Source organism: Linepithema humile, chromosome 8 (assembly GCF_040581485.1).
Source record: "Linepithema humile isolate Giens D197 chromosome 8, Lhum_UNIL_v1.0, whole genome shotgun sequence".
NCBI lineage: Eukaryota > Metazoa > Arthropoda > Insecta > Hymenoptera > Formicidae > Linepithema > Linepithema humile.
In genome coordinates this window covers 5,508,814-5,521,993 of record NC_090135.1, presented here as the reverse complement: position 1 = coordinate 5,521,993, position 13,180 = coordinate 5,508,814, and the positions used below count along the sequence as shown (strand labels likewise).

Here is a 13,180-nt window from a genome sequence, read left to right as displayed (position 1 = left end):
AGTTGTAAAATAGCTTATTAACTTTTCGCTTGTTATTGCTATTAATGTAATAATAATATGTATAGAGAACTACTACATTATTATATTACATGTCGCATTAGAGTACATTAAAAGAAATTCAATTAAAAAAGATTTAAAAACTAAACAGTATTACTATATATTTTATTATCGATTAAATATACAAATATTGCTCTATTTAAATCTTAAAATTACAAAAGTATTTTCAACAGAAGCGATTAGATGCTGCTTACGCCGCATTATAAGTGAAAGCTTTTATCAAACTTTCATAAAAAACGAACATTTATCAGACGGAATGTTGTTTTTAACTGTCACTCGCATTCAACCACAAAATCGTCTTTTTCTAGATCAGGAGTGCATCTTACCGCTTTTTATCGCGCCGAAGGACACCTGTTAGTTTCCATAAGCGACTCCAGGCACTTTGCGATGAGAGTCTGAATATAAAAACGGAGAGGATTAATCCTCTTTAATGCGCAGCATTTTTAAGTATTTCTCTTTTTCGAAAAGCGAACTAGTTAACAATAACATCTTTTTTCAATGGAGACGAAATGTGTCTAGAGTTACTCTTTTATGATTATTCGATGAACTGGAAGTATATTCTCAAGACTTTCAAACGTGACCTGTTTAAACATATTACTTTTTTATTTTTATTTTTTAAATATTTATTACGTAACAATATAATAGTTCTAGTACTCTAGAGATCCTATGCATTTTACGTAGTAATACATATGTATAATATATGAACATATGTTATTTAGTATTCCTATTTTTCTTTCAAAATATTATATACGTCTATCTATATAAGGACGTTCGAGCATATGTACCTTTTTCGATTAAAACTAAAATAACATTAAGTATTATATTATTACAAATTTGCACATACATTTATTTGCTGATATTTCATAAGAATTGATAAATTATGTTATCTATGTTATATTAATAACATATCTTTTAGAGGTTTTGATTAAACAGCTCACAAGCGAAGGGTTCTTTAGAATGACAAGAAAATAGAAACTAATAAGAAAAAGACTTATTTTATACGTTCACTTATAAAATACTTATAAAACTTTTCTCTTTCGCGCACGCATATAAGAACACAAAAATCGCAGATGACGCGGAAAATACTAAGATTTACATGCTGACGAAAAATTGCGATTCTAATAGTACTTATATAAATTTATCCTAATATTAGGTAGTTAATGCATATTTATTCTTGTTTTTTGTATTTTTTTTATGTTTAACTTGTATTTTAATCAATTTGTGTACAACTTTTTAACTAAAATCACATCTTTTTTTAAAAAAGAGAGAAAAAGATATATATCAAATTCGATAGTAGTAGTATATCTACAAAAGATGGATTCATCAATAGTCGCTAATTATTTTCATATTCTTAATGGCTTTATCTACCTTTGCATTATCAAAGTAAATCATTTATTACTGATTTTAGGACTGTATTTTAATAATTATTCAAAAGAAACGATTATTGCCGCAGTATAACTTACATAATACTTGCAAGAAATGATTTATTAGTGACTTTTGCCTCAAGTTTTTCGCACACAAAATCACTTTTCATCGCAATCGAAATGGCATACAATGATTGCAAGTGCCACAGAAACTATAAACGGATAGATAAGCTTTTTCTTATCTCTATTTGTTTACAATTCACCACTCTCGACAACTTCTCTTTCAACAATGCTTTTTGGTCGTATGGATTGATGCGGCAGCGCATATTTCAATTTATCCCAAAACCAAGAATCACCCCATTGAATACACGTACTCATAGTTATAATTGCTTTTAATTCTGCATCCAAGTCATTGATGGGTCCGATATCATCGTAGAATATGAGTATAACTTTCGCACGGCCTTCACTCAACGCTTGACAATGTGAGACACGAAATTCCATCTTTCCCCAAACGCTATCCAAGAAATTTGGCGACAGAATCACTATCGTCCGCCTCGAATTTGTAACGGATTTAGCGATAACGTCCGATACACACTCATATATTGAGCAATCTCTATAATGCAGGCACAGTTTGTAAGGTGTAGGGCCGTTCTCTAGCTTCGGTATCAACTCGTTTATTATAAAACTGTGATCGTTGTGCGAGTAGCTCACGAACGCGTCATATGATTTTTCTTTGTCCAGTTGTTCTTCTGTTACAAACCGTAAACACCATTCATGTGCAAATAGCCATATTTTAATGTGTTTCTGGTATTTATAATATAATCCAAGAATGCAGATGATAAATCCTGTTAGAGTAATTAGTACGCTTATAATAATAATCGCTGTTGTGTCAAGCGGACAAAAGTCGTAGAAACTCATATCTGATACGGATTTATTTATTCCGTGACATATCACTTGCGACACTTTAGATATTTTAGTAATCTCTCGATATTCTGTGTGAATAAAATGTAAGAAATCCACAGCATCACAGTTACATTCCCACGGATTATCATATAATGTCAAATAAATTAAATTGGTGGAATTTCGGAGAAACTTCAATACAGGGCGTATTTTTGATATATTGTTACTATGTAGTTCCAAAATCTGGAATTTAAATCGATTATACATTTTACTTGTTAAATTAATATTTTTTATTATTAATTTCCAAAAGGTAACTTTTTTACAATTTAATTTAATTCTACTTGTATTATAATCTATAGCTGACTAAAAAGTCCAAACTTAATTGATAAAATTTATAAATTTGGATATTTTCCATCTCTTTTGATGTTACACTTTTATTAATACCTGTTTGAAAGTATTTTATTTATAATATGTAATATAATTACATACCTGTATTGTACTGGACAATCCATTAAAGATAATATCAGATATGTTGTTGTGAGATAAATATAATTCTTTCAATGAACGGCAATAGTGAAAAGGCGATTTGGGTACGATATTTGGATAAAAAAATGTAGATTGTAATGTGAGATGGTTATTAGAGAATATAGCAACCTTTAAAGATTTTAAAGAACTAAAACTTTCGAAGGAAATGGTTCTTAGATGATTTTGTTCCATGTATAGTTTCTTCAACGCGTGTAATCCATTAAACAGATTTCTGAAAAATTAAAAAAAATTTTATAATAATAAAAGCATAAAACTAGAAGAAATTTGTATAATTCGTAAAGTTACAGAAACTTAAACGTACCGAGAAATGGAAGTAATGCGATTATGTGATAAATCCAACTCCTCTAAAAGATTGGTATTCTTAAAAATATAATCAGACAATACTTTGATATTGTTAGACTTCAATAGCAATGTTTTTAAATTTATAGCATCCCGAAATACATGCTTAGGCAAAGATTCAAGATAATTTTTCCTCAAATCAATAAATTGCAGCTGAAAGGATCCCCAAATAAGATCTTCCGGCAATGCGATCAATCCATTAACTTGGAGCCACAAAATTTTTAATTTCTCCATGTTGTTAAAAGATCTGTCCAACAAGGTCAAATTTCTATTGCCTGACATATCGATGAGCATCAGATTTTTATTATTTTGTAAGAGATTTTTTGGAAAATCTGTAAAATTGTTTCCATAAAGAAAAAGATGGTTAAGGTTCTTCAGTTTTAGAAACATATCTTCTGGTAAGGTGACTAAATAATTATAACCAAGGTTGAGCCATCTCAAAGCGATGAGTTTGTCAAAAATTCCCAATTCCAGCTGGGTTAAGTGATTACTTGATAGCTCCAGACGTATTAAATTATTCAGCTTATCAAATGTGCCTGGTGTAATCAATTTTAATTTGTTGTTTCTTAAATCAAGAATCATTAACTGAGTGGTATAATAAAAAAATTCGTTGGTCAAGTTGTGTAAGTTGTTGTCGAATAGACGAAGATATGTTAAATTCTTAAAACCGTTCAGATGATGCTTTTTCAAGGTAAGATTGAAGTTATTGTGCGAAGAATAATATAGTTTTTCTACGCTTGTAGCTCCTAGCATGTGTGCAATGTCACTCAAGCTGTTGTTACTCGGTAAATTGCAGTTGTCGAATTTAATCTCTTTGTAACTCCCCAATAGTGTCATGTTTAGATCGAAATCTGACCATTCTGGTGAATTAGAGCAGTGGATCTGTGTAAAAAAACATTCGTTGATGTAAACGTGATTTAAATAACTAAAATTTAAGAGAATATGAAACAAATTCAGTCTAAAACTTCTTAAATTTAGTATAAGATTACAGTTTAAAGTAAAATGTTAAAGAAGTTGTCAAACAAAGATAACACAAAAAATTTTTTTTGAAAATATTTTACTTTATATACGATATTAAAACAAAAAAACAATTGTAATAAGAAATTTGATGTCTCTGTCTTATGATATTGCTACCTAAACAATGTGAGTTATATTTTTTATTTTTTTTTTCTTTATATTTATTGTTTTACTTCTATAATTTTTAATCAAATTTTTATAGTAATATTGATTAGGAGTGCAGATTTACAAAATTATATATTTGTTAAAATTATATATTTGTATAGATCAAAATAAAACGCTCATAGTTCAATAAACACATACCTCTATCAATGCGTCTTCTTCAATGTAGATACGAAATACAGAATTACTATTTGTTGTACAACTTATCGTAGCAATAAAATTGTCGTTCGTTAAATAACATTCGCACTTATTTGTTGGACATTCGAGAGCGAAAATGCCCAGCATGGTGATGAAGAAAATCACGAGGCATGTTTCGTGACGGATGTTTATTTTCCTAGATATCATGGTTATTTTGATATGTGCTAAAACAGACAGAAAATACACATTTTTAATGATTTTTGCATTAAACTTTTATTTAAGGACGCATACATTCTTGATGGCATTTTGTATTATATTGTGTATATTTATAATAAATTAAGTGTTCTTGACCATTTTGCACAGACAATTGTTTATATTATAGTTGGGTTAAATATACTTACATTGTAAAATGTGTTATATAAACAAAACAACAAATTTTTCAAACACTGCCCATAAGATATACATACACATTCCAATAATTTGCATGCATATAATAATTTTAACTTTTTTCTTTATATTTTTAACCTACTATAGCGCAAAATAAGTAACGTTTAAAAAAACGGAAAACGATTATTGTAGAAAATTACATCGATATATCGCAAAATAAGATTATATTAATCACAGATATTTCTAACAATTGAAGAATACGTTTTGAAAATGCACTTGTTAAATGCACATAGCGCAAATATGCAGGATTAAATCCTGCATATATGTGACTGATCATTAATAGAAGATGATGCCTGAACCAAAAAAACAAAATTCACGCCATTTACTCACCGCCTGCATTATATTAAACACGTTGGTAATGTTTATTAGCTACTCTTTGTTTCTGAAATTTTTTCTAGCAAAAGACAACGATAATAAATGAGATGCAGAATGTTATTACTTTCCGCAATTTGCATCAGAATGTACAGTTTCGACGTTTCGCAGCACTTCCGATAAATCTGTTTTTTTCGGTTGTTAACTATGTTTTTTAGAAAATTATGGAATCAGCAATGCATAAACAACCGTAGAAAAATTATGTTCCAATTGCAATATTGTAGTCGCGTTTCTCAAATAATGCAATTCTAATAATCGTTACTTACAAGCAGTCCGTTATGCGCCTGACCCAAGTCCGAACACTTTTGTCTCCGATAGTTAGAAAGTTGTTACCCTTTAAAGGATTCGACACAAACTGACACTGAGCGATGCCAAACACCTCCTTTTTCTCTTTTACGTTGTCTACTTTTCGCTCTTAATGTTTCTCTTTTATATAGTTATTTTTAATATTGTAGAATGATATAATATATAGAAAATGTGTTTAACTTTCCGTGTGGGACATAAAAAATTATTTTATTTCTAAACGATGATTCTTGATTTGCCAAAATAATTTTTAGCATTTGACGCAATTAAAATCTACCAAACTGCGTAATTTCTTATACAAAACCACAATATGAAGGAAAGATATGAAAAGAAGCCAACTTCCTGTGTGCGGAAGAATTTTTGATACAGTGATACGTTTATCGTATTTTTATTTTTATCAAGCAAAAAATAGGTTTATAAACGATATGACGGCAAATCATATCATGGTTATGCGTGACCTCCGTTTACATCACCAGCAGATTGAGGAAAATCCGGTAATGAAACCAAAACGTCTCTTTTTGTTTGATATCCTTTTCGTCAATAACATATTTTTTGCACACTAATACCAATGTGTATGGTTCTTATAGACTTTTTTGCCCGTTAGTATTTTGACACAGAACCATTCCTTACTCTCCATCTGTCTTGACAAACTCATCTTTAGACGCAACGTAAAACTTCTATTAAATTTTTGTGAAACACCAAATTATATTGAATTTAACAGCTCCGTTTAATAAAGCGGCCGAAAACGGGTGTTTTTGGTGAATTTTTTCCAAAGCCAGCATTGCAACAATAAAATATAAAATTTGTGCATATCTTTATTCATGGTTATCTTACTTGTATAAAAAAAAGTCAATTTAAAATATGAAAAATAGCATCGTTGTGCTTACGTTGTGTAGAGCGTTTTCAAATAAAGGCTGCATTTTTATAACATAAATCATATTAACTTTCTAAAAAAAACATTTAAAAACTCCGAATCTCTTTGCGAACGCGTCAGCTAGCGATACTATCACGGTTTCTTTTTTTTTTATTGTTGGGGCGGCTTAGACCCAGTTCAATTGTTATTTGCTCATGTGGCTGTTTGCTCGTGTGCTTCTCTTAAATTACATATTCTGTAAAAGTAATTAACATCCTCATTTTTTCTTTACCTCTGAACTTTCATACGTAATACTAATCATGTCACATATTGCGCAAACTCCTTATCTCATTAATGTAAGAAATGTAATTTTATTTTTGACATTGTGTACGTACATTAAAATTTGAAAATATTTGAAATAACCGCTTTTGACCAATGATGTATAATTGTATCTTATAATTGTATTATATTAAAAAAAAAGAGAAAAGTGAAAGAATTTCAAAAACTTGTAACCATATATTTATGTTATTGCATTGTTATAACTAATTACAATTTCACTTTTATCTTTCACAATTTTTCAAAGCAAAATTATGAAACAAAATTGTACTTGTCGTAAATAAAAACTATGACATACAATGTTCGCAAGTGCCTTAGATATTATAACCGGATGGATGTTTCTTCTTATCTCTGTTTGTTCACAATTCATCATTCTCGACAACTTCTCCTTCATTAATGCTGCTATTTGATCGTGGACGCTTCTTGATTGTGGACTGATGCGGCAGCGCGTATCTCAATTTATCCCAAAACCAAGGATCACCCCATTGAATGCACGTACTCATAGTTATAATTGCTTTCAATTCTGCATCCAAGTCATTGATGAGTCCGATATCATCGTAGAATATGAGTATCGCTTTCGCACGGCTTTCACTCAACGCTTGACAATGTGAGACACGAAATTCCATCTTTCCCCAACTATTCAAAAAATTTGGCGACAGAATCACTATCGTCCGCCTCGAATTTTGCACGGATCTAGCGATAACGTCCGATACACACTCATATATTGAGCAATCTCTATAATGCAGGCACAGTTTGTAAGGTGTAGGGCCGTTCTCTAGCTTCGGTACCAGCTCGTTTATTATAAAACTGTGATCGTTATGCGAGTAGCTCACGAACGCGTCATATAATTTTTCTTCGTCCAGTTGTTCTTCTGTTACGAACCGTAAACACCATTCATGTGCAAATAGCCATATTTTAATGTGTTTCTGGTATTTATAATATAATCCAAGAATGCAGATGATAAATCCTAGTAGAGTGATCGAAACGCTAAAACTGACAATCGCTGTTGTGTCAAGCGGACAAAAATCGTAGGAAGTCATATCTGATACAGATTTATTTGTTCCATGACACATTACTTGTGACATTTCAGATATGTTGGTAATTTTTCGATATTCTGTGTGAATAAAACGTAAGAAATCCACAGTATCACAATTACATTCCCACGGATTATCGTGTAATGTCAAATATATTAAAGAGGTGGAATTTCGGAAAAACTCCAATACATCAGGGTGTATTTTGGATATATTGTTACTGTGTAGTTGCAAAATCTGGAATACAAATCGATTTTATATTTTATTTGTTAAAATAATATTTTTTATTCACAATTTCCAAAAGTTAATTTTTTTTACAATTTAATTTATTTCTACTTGTATTTTATTCTATAGCTGACCAAAAAGGCCAAAATTAATTGATAAAATTTATAAATTTGGATACTTTTCATCTGTTTTAATGTTACACTTTTATTAACACCTGGTTGAAATTATTTTATTTATAATATGTAATATAATGACATACCTCTATTGTTCTGGACAAACCATCTAAGATAATCTCAGATATGTTGTTGTGAGATAAATATAATTCTTTCAATGAACGGCAATTGTGGAAAGGCGATTTTGATACGATATTTGGATGAAAAATTGCAGATTGTAATGTGAGATAGTTGTTAGAGAATATAGCAACCTTTAAAGATTTTAAAGAACTAAAACTTTCGGCGGAAATGGTACTTAGGTGATTTTGTGCCATGTTTAGTTCCATCAACGCGTGCAATCCATTAAACAGTTCTCTGAAATATTAAAGAAACTTTTATAATATTAAAAATATAACAGTAAAAGTAAATTTTATAATTCGTAAAGTTACAGTGACTTAAAGACGTACCGAGAAATGGAAGTAATGCGATTATCTGATAAATCCAACGCTTCTAAAAGATTGGTATTCTTAAAAATATAATCAGACAATTCTTTGATATTGTTCGACTTCAATAACAACATTCTTAAATTTATTGCATCCCGAAATATATGCTCAGGCAAGGATTTAAGATAATTTTTACTCAAATCAATTAATTGCAGCTGAAAGGATCTCCAAATAAGATCTTCCGGCAATGCGATCAATCCATTATTTTTCAGCCCCAAAAATCTTAACTTTATCATGTTGCTAAAACATCCATGCAACAAAGTCAAATTTTTATTGCTTGACATATCAACGGCTATAAGATTTTGATTATTTTGTAACAGATTTCTTGGAAAATCTGTAAGATAGTTTGCACCTAAATAAAGTTCTTTAAGGTTCTTCAGTTTTACAAATATATCTTCTGGTAAGGTGACTAAGTAATTATAACTAAGGTTGAGAAACTGCAAAGCGATGAGTTTGTCAAAAATTCCCAATTTAAGCTCGGTTAAGTAATTATTTGATAGATCCAAAAATATTAAATTATTCAGCTTATCAAATGTGCCTGGTGCTATCAATTTTAATTTGTTGCGACTTAAATCAAGATACATTAACTGAGTGACATAATCAAAAAATTCGGCGGTCATCAAGTGATGAATGTTGTTGTTTTTGTTCAGTTCAAGGATTTTCAAATTTTTCAAAACGTCAAATAAATTTTTGTCCGCATAAAACAAATTGTTGTCGAATAGATGTAAATGTGTTAAATTCTTAAAACCGTTCAGATGATGCTTTTTCAAGGTGAGATTAAAGTTATTGTGCGAAGAAAAATATAATTTCTCTACGCTTGTAGCTCCTAGCATGTGAGCAATGTCACTCAAGCTATTGTTACTCGGTAAATTGCAGTTGTCGAATGTTATCTCATTGTAACTGCCCAACGGTGTCATGTTCAAATCGAAATCTGACCATTCTGGTGAATCGAAGCAGTGAATCTGTGTAAAGAAACATTTGCTGATGTAAACGTGATTGAAATAACTAAAAATTAAGAAATTCAGAAACAAAATGAATTGAAAAACTTCTCAAATTTAGTACAATATTATAGTTTAAAGTAAAATATTACAAAAGTTGTAAAAAAAAGAAAACACAAAAAAATATTTTAAATATTTTACTTTATAAACGATATTAAATAACAAAAACAATTGTTGTAATAAGAAATTTGATGTCTTTGTTTTATGATATTACTAGCTAAACAATCCGCGTTATGTCCAAATTTATTGGTTTTTTCTTTATATTTATTATTTTAATTCTATTTTCAATCAAATTTTTGCAGTAATATTGATTAGGAGTGCACAGATTTTTGAAATTATACATTTGTACAGATCAATATAAAACGCTCTTAGTTTAATAAATACATACCTTTATCAATGTATCTTTTTCAATGTAGATATGGAACATAGCATTACTGTTTGTTATACAACTTATCCTAGCAGTCAATTTGTCGTTTGTTAAATGACAGTGACACTTGTTTGTTGGACATTCGAGAGCAAAAATGCCCACCATGATGATGAAGAAAATCACAAGGCATGTTTCGTAACGGATGTTTATTTTCCTAGATATCATGGTTATTTTGACAACTGCTGAAACAAACAGAAAATGCACATTTTTAGTGCTTTAATACATTAAATTTTTATTTAAAGATCCATACATTCTTGATAGCATTTTGTATTATATTGTGTATATTTATAATAAATTAAATGTTCTTGACCATTTCGCACAGACAATTGTTTATATTATAGTTGGGTTTAATTTATCTACAATGTAAACTGTGTTATATAAACAAAACGACAATTTTTTCGAACACTGGCCACAAGATATAGATACATATTACAATATTTCGCATGCAAATAATAATTTTAACTTTCTTTTTTATATTTTTAATATACTATAGCAAAAATGAAGTAACATCAAAAAATCGGAAATCGATTACTGCAGAAAATTACATCGATATATCGTAAGATAAGAATATCAACCACAGTTATTTTTTAATAATTGAAAAACACGTTTTGCAAATGCACTTGTTAAATGCACACAAGGCAAATATGCTGAATTAAATCCTGCATATACGTGACTGACCACTAACAAAACGTGATGCCTGAACCGATTTATAAAAATAAAATCCACACCATTTACTTACCTTCAGCATTATATTAAACACGTTGGAAATGTTTATGAACTACGCTCTGTTTCTGAATTTTTCTGTTAGCGAAAGATAACGGTAATAAATGTAATGCTTAATGATATTGTTTTTCGCAATTCGCATCACAACGTATGCACAGTTTTGACGTTCCACAGCACTTCCGATAAATCTGTTTTTTCCGATAAATCATAAAAAAGTGAAGTTGTAATTGCAAAATTACAGTCACGTTTCACAAATAATGCAATTCTAATAATCGTTGGTTACAATCAGTCGTCCGTTATGCGGCTGACCCAAGCCTGAACACTTTTGTCTTGGATAAAGTTGGAGAGTTGTTACCCTTTAGCGCAGTGCTCGGAATTAGTTGAACATTTCAGCCGATTTCCGCGCTATACGCTTCTTTTCCTCTCCTTACCGCGCGTGCCGCAGCCGCTAGGGCCAGCGCCGCCGAGTGTTAGGTGCGGCACACCTATTTATCCTATTTCTTCCTATTTATTAAAATTTTAAAAAATTTATTAAAATTTATTGAAAATAAATTTTTTATTTTTAAATTTATTAAGTGAGAATATTTCAATAGATTTCCACGTCACCCATAAGGTACTAATGCTGACGCGTTTTTTTAAAGTGGTTTTTCCAGTAGGCCTATTCCACTAAGGATAAAAATAACAAATTCTTAATTTAAAAAAAAAATATATATATATATATAAAAGAGATTTTCTTAATTACATTTTCTTGGCCTTTTATGTGAATGAACAATTAATGCAATATAATGTAGATAGAAACCACTATTTAAAAAAAAACGCGTCAGCATTAGTACCTCATGGGTGACGTAGAAATCTATTGAAATATTTTCACTTAATAAATTTAAAAATAAAAATTTATTTTTAATAAATTTTAATAAATTTTTTTTAATTTTAATAAATTGGGAGAAAAACCTACTCATAATCAGATAGTGCCGCTCCTAGCGCTCGGCGGCACTGGCCCTAGCGGCTGCAGCGTGCGCGGTAAGAACAGGAAAGGAGGCGTATACCACGGAAATCGGCTGAAATGTTCAACTAATTCCGAACACTGCTTTAGCGGGTTCGATTCAAACTGACACTGAGCGATAGCAAACACTTCCTTTTTTTCTTTTACATTGTCCTTCCGCTCTTAATGTTTCCATCTTATATAGTTTTTTTTAATATTGTAGAATGATATAATACAGCGCTCGGAATTAGTTGCACATTTCGGGCCGATTCCCGAGACGACGCCTCCTATTCCCCCACTACCGCTCGGCCGCTGGCGGCCGAGCCGCCGATAGCTCTGGCTCAGGAGCGTTTTATATTAGAAATAAGCTGGATTGTTTAGGCATCTTTCGGGAAATCGTAACATTTTCTTCACTACATAAATAATGTTTATTTTTATTAATACATAATATATATACACTCACCCGAAAAAAAAGCGGTACACTGAAAATGTGGGAAAAATTCATCAAATTTCAACTGACGATAACTTCGTAAATAATAAAGATAGAAAGTTCTATAAAATATGGAAATAAAGCTAAAAATCTCTACTTTAAGAATCAATTTATTTCAATGTTGCAAAATAAATTTATTGAAAATGGCGGATGACAAAGCGCGAGCATGCAAAATTGAAAAATAATGGTTCGAGTTTGCGACGGTGCACGGTATAGACAAAAAATTGTAGCTTATTGGGATCAAAAGCGTACGAAAGTACAGAGTCTCCTCTTTAAAATGCTTTTTTATGCATCTCGATACGATGATTTTTCGCCGAGAGATTCGCATTTGAAGAAAAAGGCAGATTCTTACTTCTAGGCCTCTCACTTACAGTACAGTCTGCAAATCGTTCTCCAACGCGACGGTATACTCGTTCTCGTCTGTCTGAAGAATACAGACAAAAACGAGATTCGTCGCTAAAAAGAACGGTACTCCATTCTGCATATGTCCAGCCTGCATGCTCGACAGCAAAATTGAGTCGAGTTACGCGATGGCGACGCATAAGCAAAGGTACATTTGCTGGCCTGCGCGGAAAAAGACCGTGTTCCGCTAATCTGTTTCGAATAGTGTCAACGGATACATTACATTCGCGGACATCTCTTAAATTGTTTCGAATTTGAACAGCCGTTCGATGTCTGTCTCTTAATGAATTTAAAACAATAAATCGGTCATCGTTTTCATTCGTACAACGAGGACGTCCCGAACCAGGTCTTCTTTGGACAGAATTAGTCTCCAAGTACCTAGCATAAGCACGTTGCACGGTTGACACTGATAA

At 31.0% G+C, this 13,180-nt stretch overlaps 1 protein-coding gene across 4 annotated transcripts; it reads right to left on the bottom strand.

The window, feature by feature from the left end:
• Nucleotides 1-141: 141 nt before the first annotated feature.
• Nucleotides 142-11,513, bottom strand: LOC105674719 (protein toll-like). Of its 4 annotated transcripts, XR_010891518.1 has the most exons (7): nt 11,177-11,512; nt 10,910-11,081; nt 10,132-10,349; nt 8,710-9,707; nt 8,350-8,617; nt 5,609-8,102; nt 4,533-4,747 (listed from the first exon to the last, which is right to left on the bottom strand). XR_010891518.1 is itself a non-coding variant. In XM_067360587.1 (5 exons), the coding sequence occupies exons 2-5, from the start codon at nt 4,728-4,730 to the stop codon at nt 1,674-1,676; spliced, it is 2,283 nt and encodes a 760-aa protein (XP_067216688.1). In that variant the 5' UTR covers nt 4,731-4,747; nt 5,609-7,198; the 3' UTR covers nt 142-1,673. The 4 variants fall into 4 exon arrangements, 2 of the variants coding, with proteins under 2 accessions (XP_067216688.1, XP_067216686.1); XR_010891517.1 differs by having other exon boundaries at nt 10,132-10,352; nt 10,910-11,513; XM_067360587.1 differs by lacking the exons at nt 8,350-8,617; nt 8,710-9,707; nt 10,132-10,349; nt 10,910-11,081; nt 11,177-11,512 and adding exons at nt 142-2,564; nt 2,811-3,078; nt 3,169-4,088 and having other exon boundaries at nt 4,527-4,747; nt 5,609-7,198.
• Between the last annotated feature and the right edge of the window lie 1,667 nt (nt 11,514-13,180).

Coding starts and splice junctions, on each gene's coding strand:
- LOC105674719 (XM_067360585.1), bottom strand. CDS start 10,335: ATGATATCTAGGAAAATAAACATCCGTTACGAAACATGCCTTGTGATT. Junction 9,708..10,131: donor AAAAAGATACATTGATAAAG/GTATGTATTTAT, acceptor TTCTTTACACAG/ATTCACTGCTTCGATTCACC. Junction 8,103..8,349: donor GTTTGTCCAGAACAATAGAG/GTATGTCATTAT, acceptor TTTGTATTCCAG/ATTTTGCAACTACACAGTAA.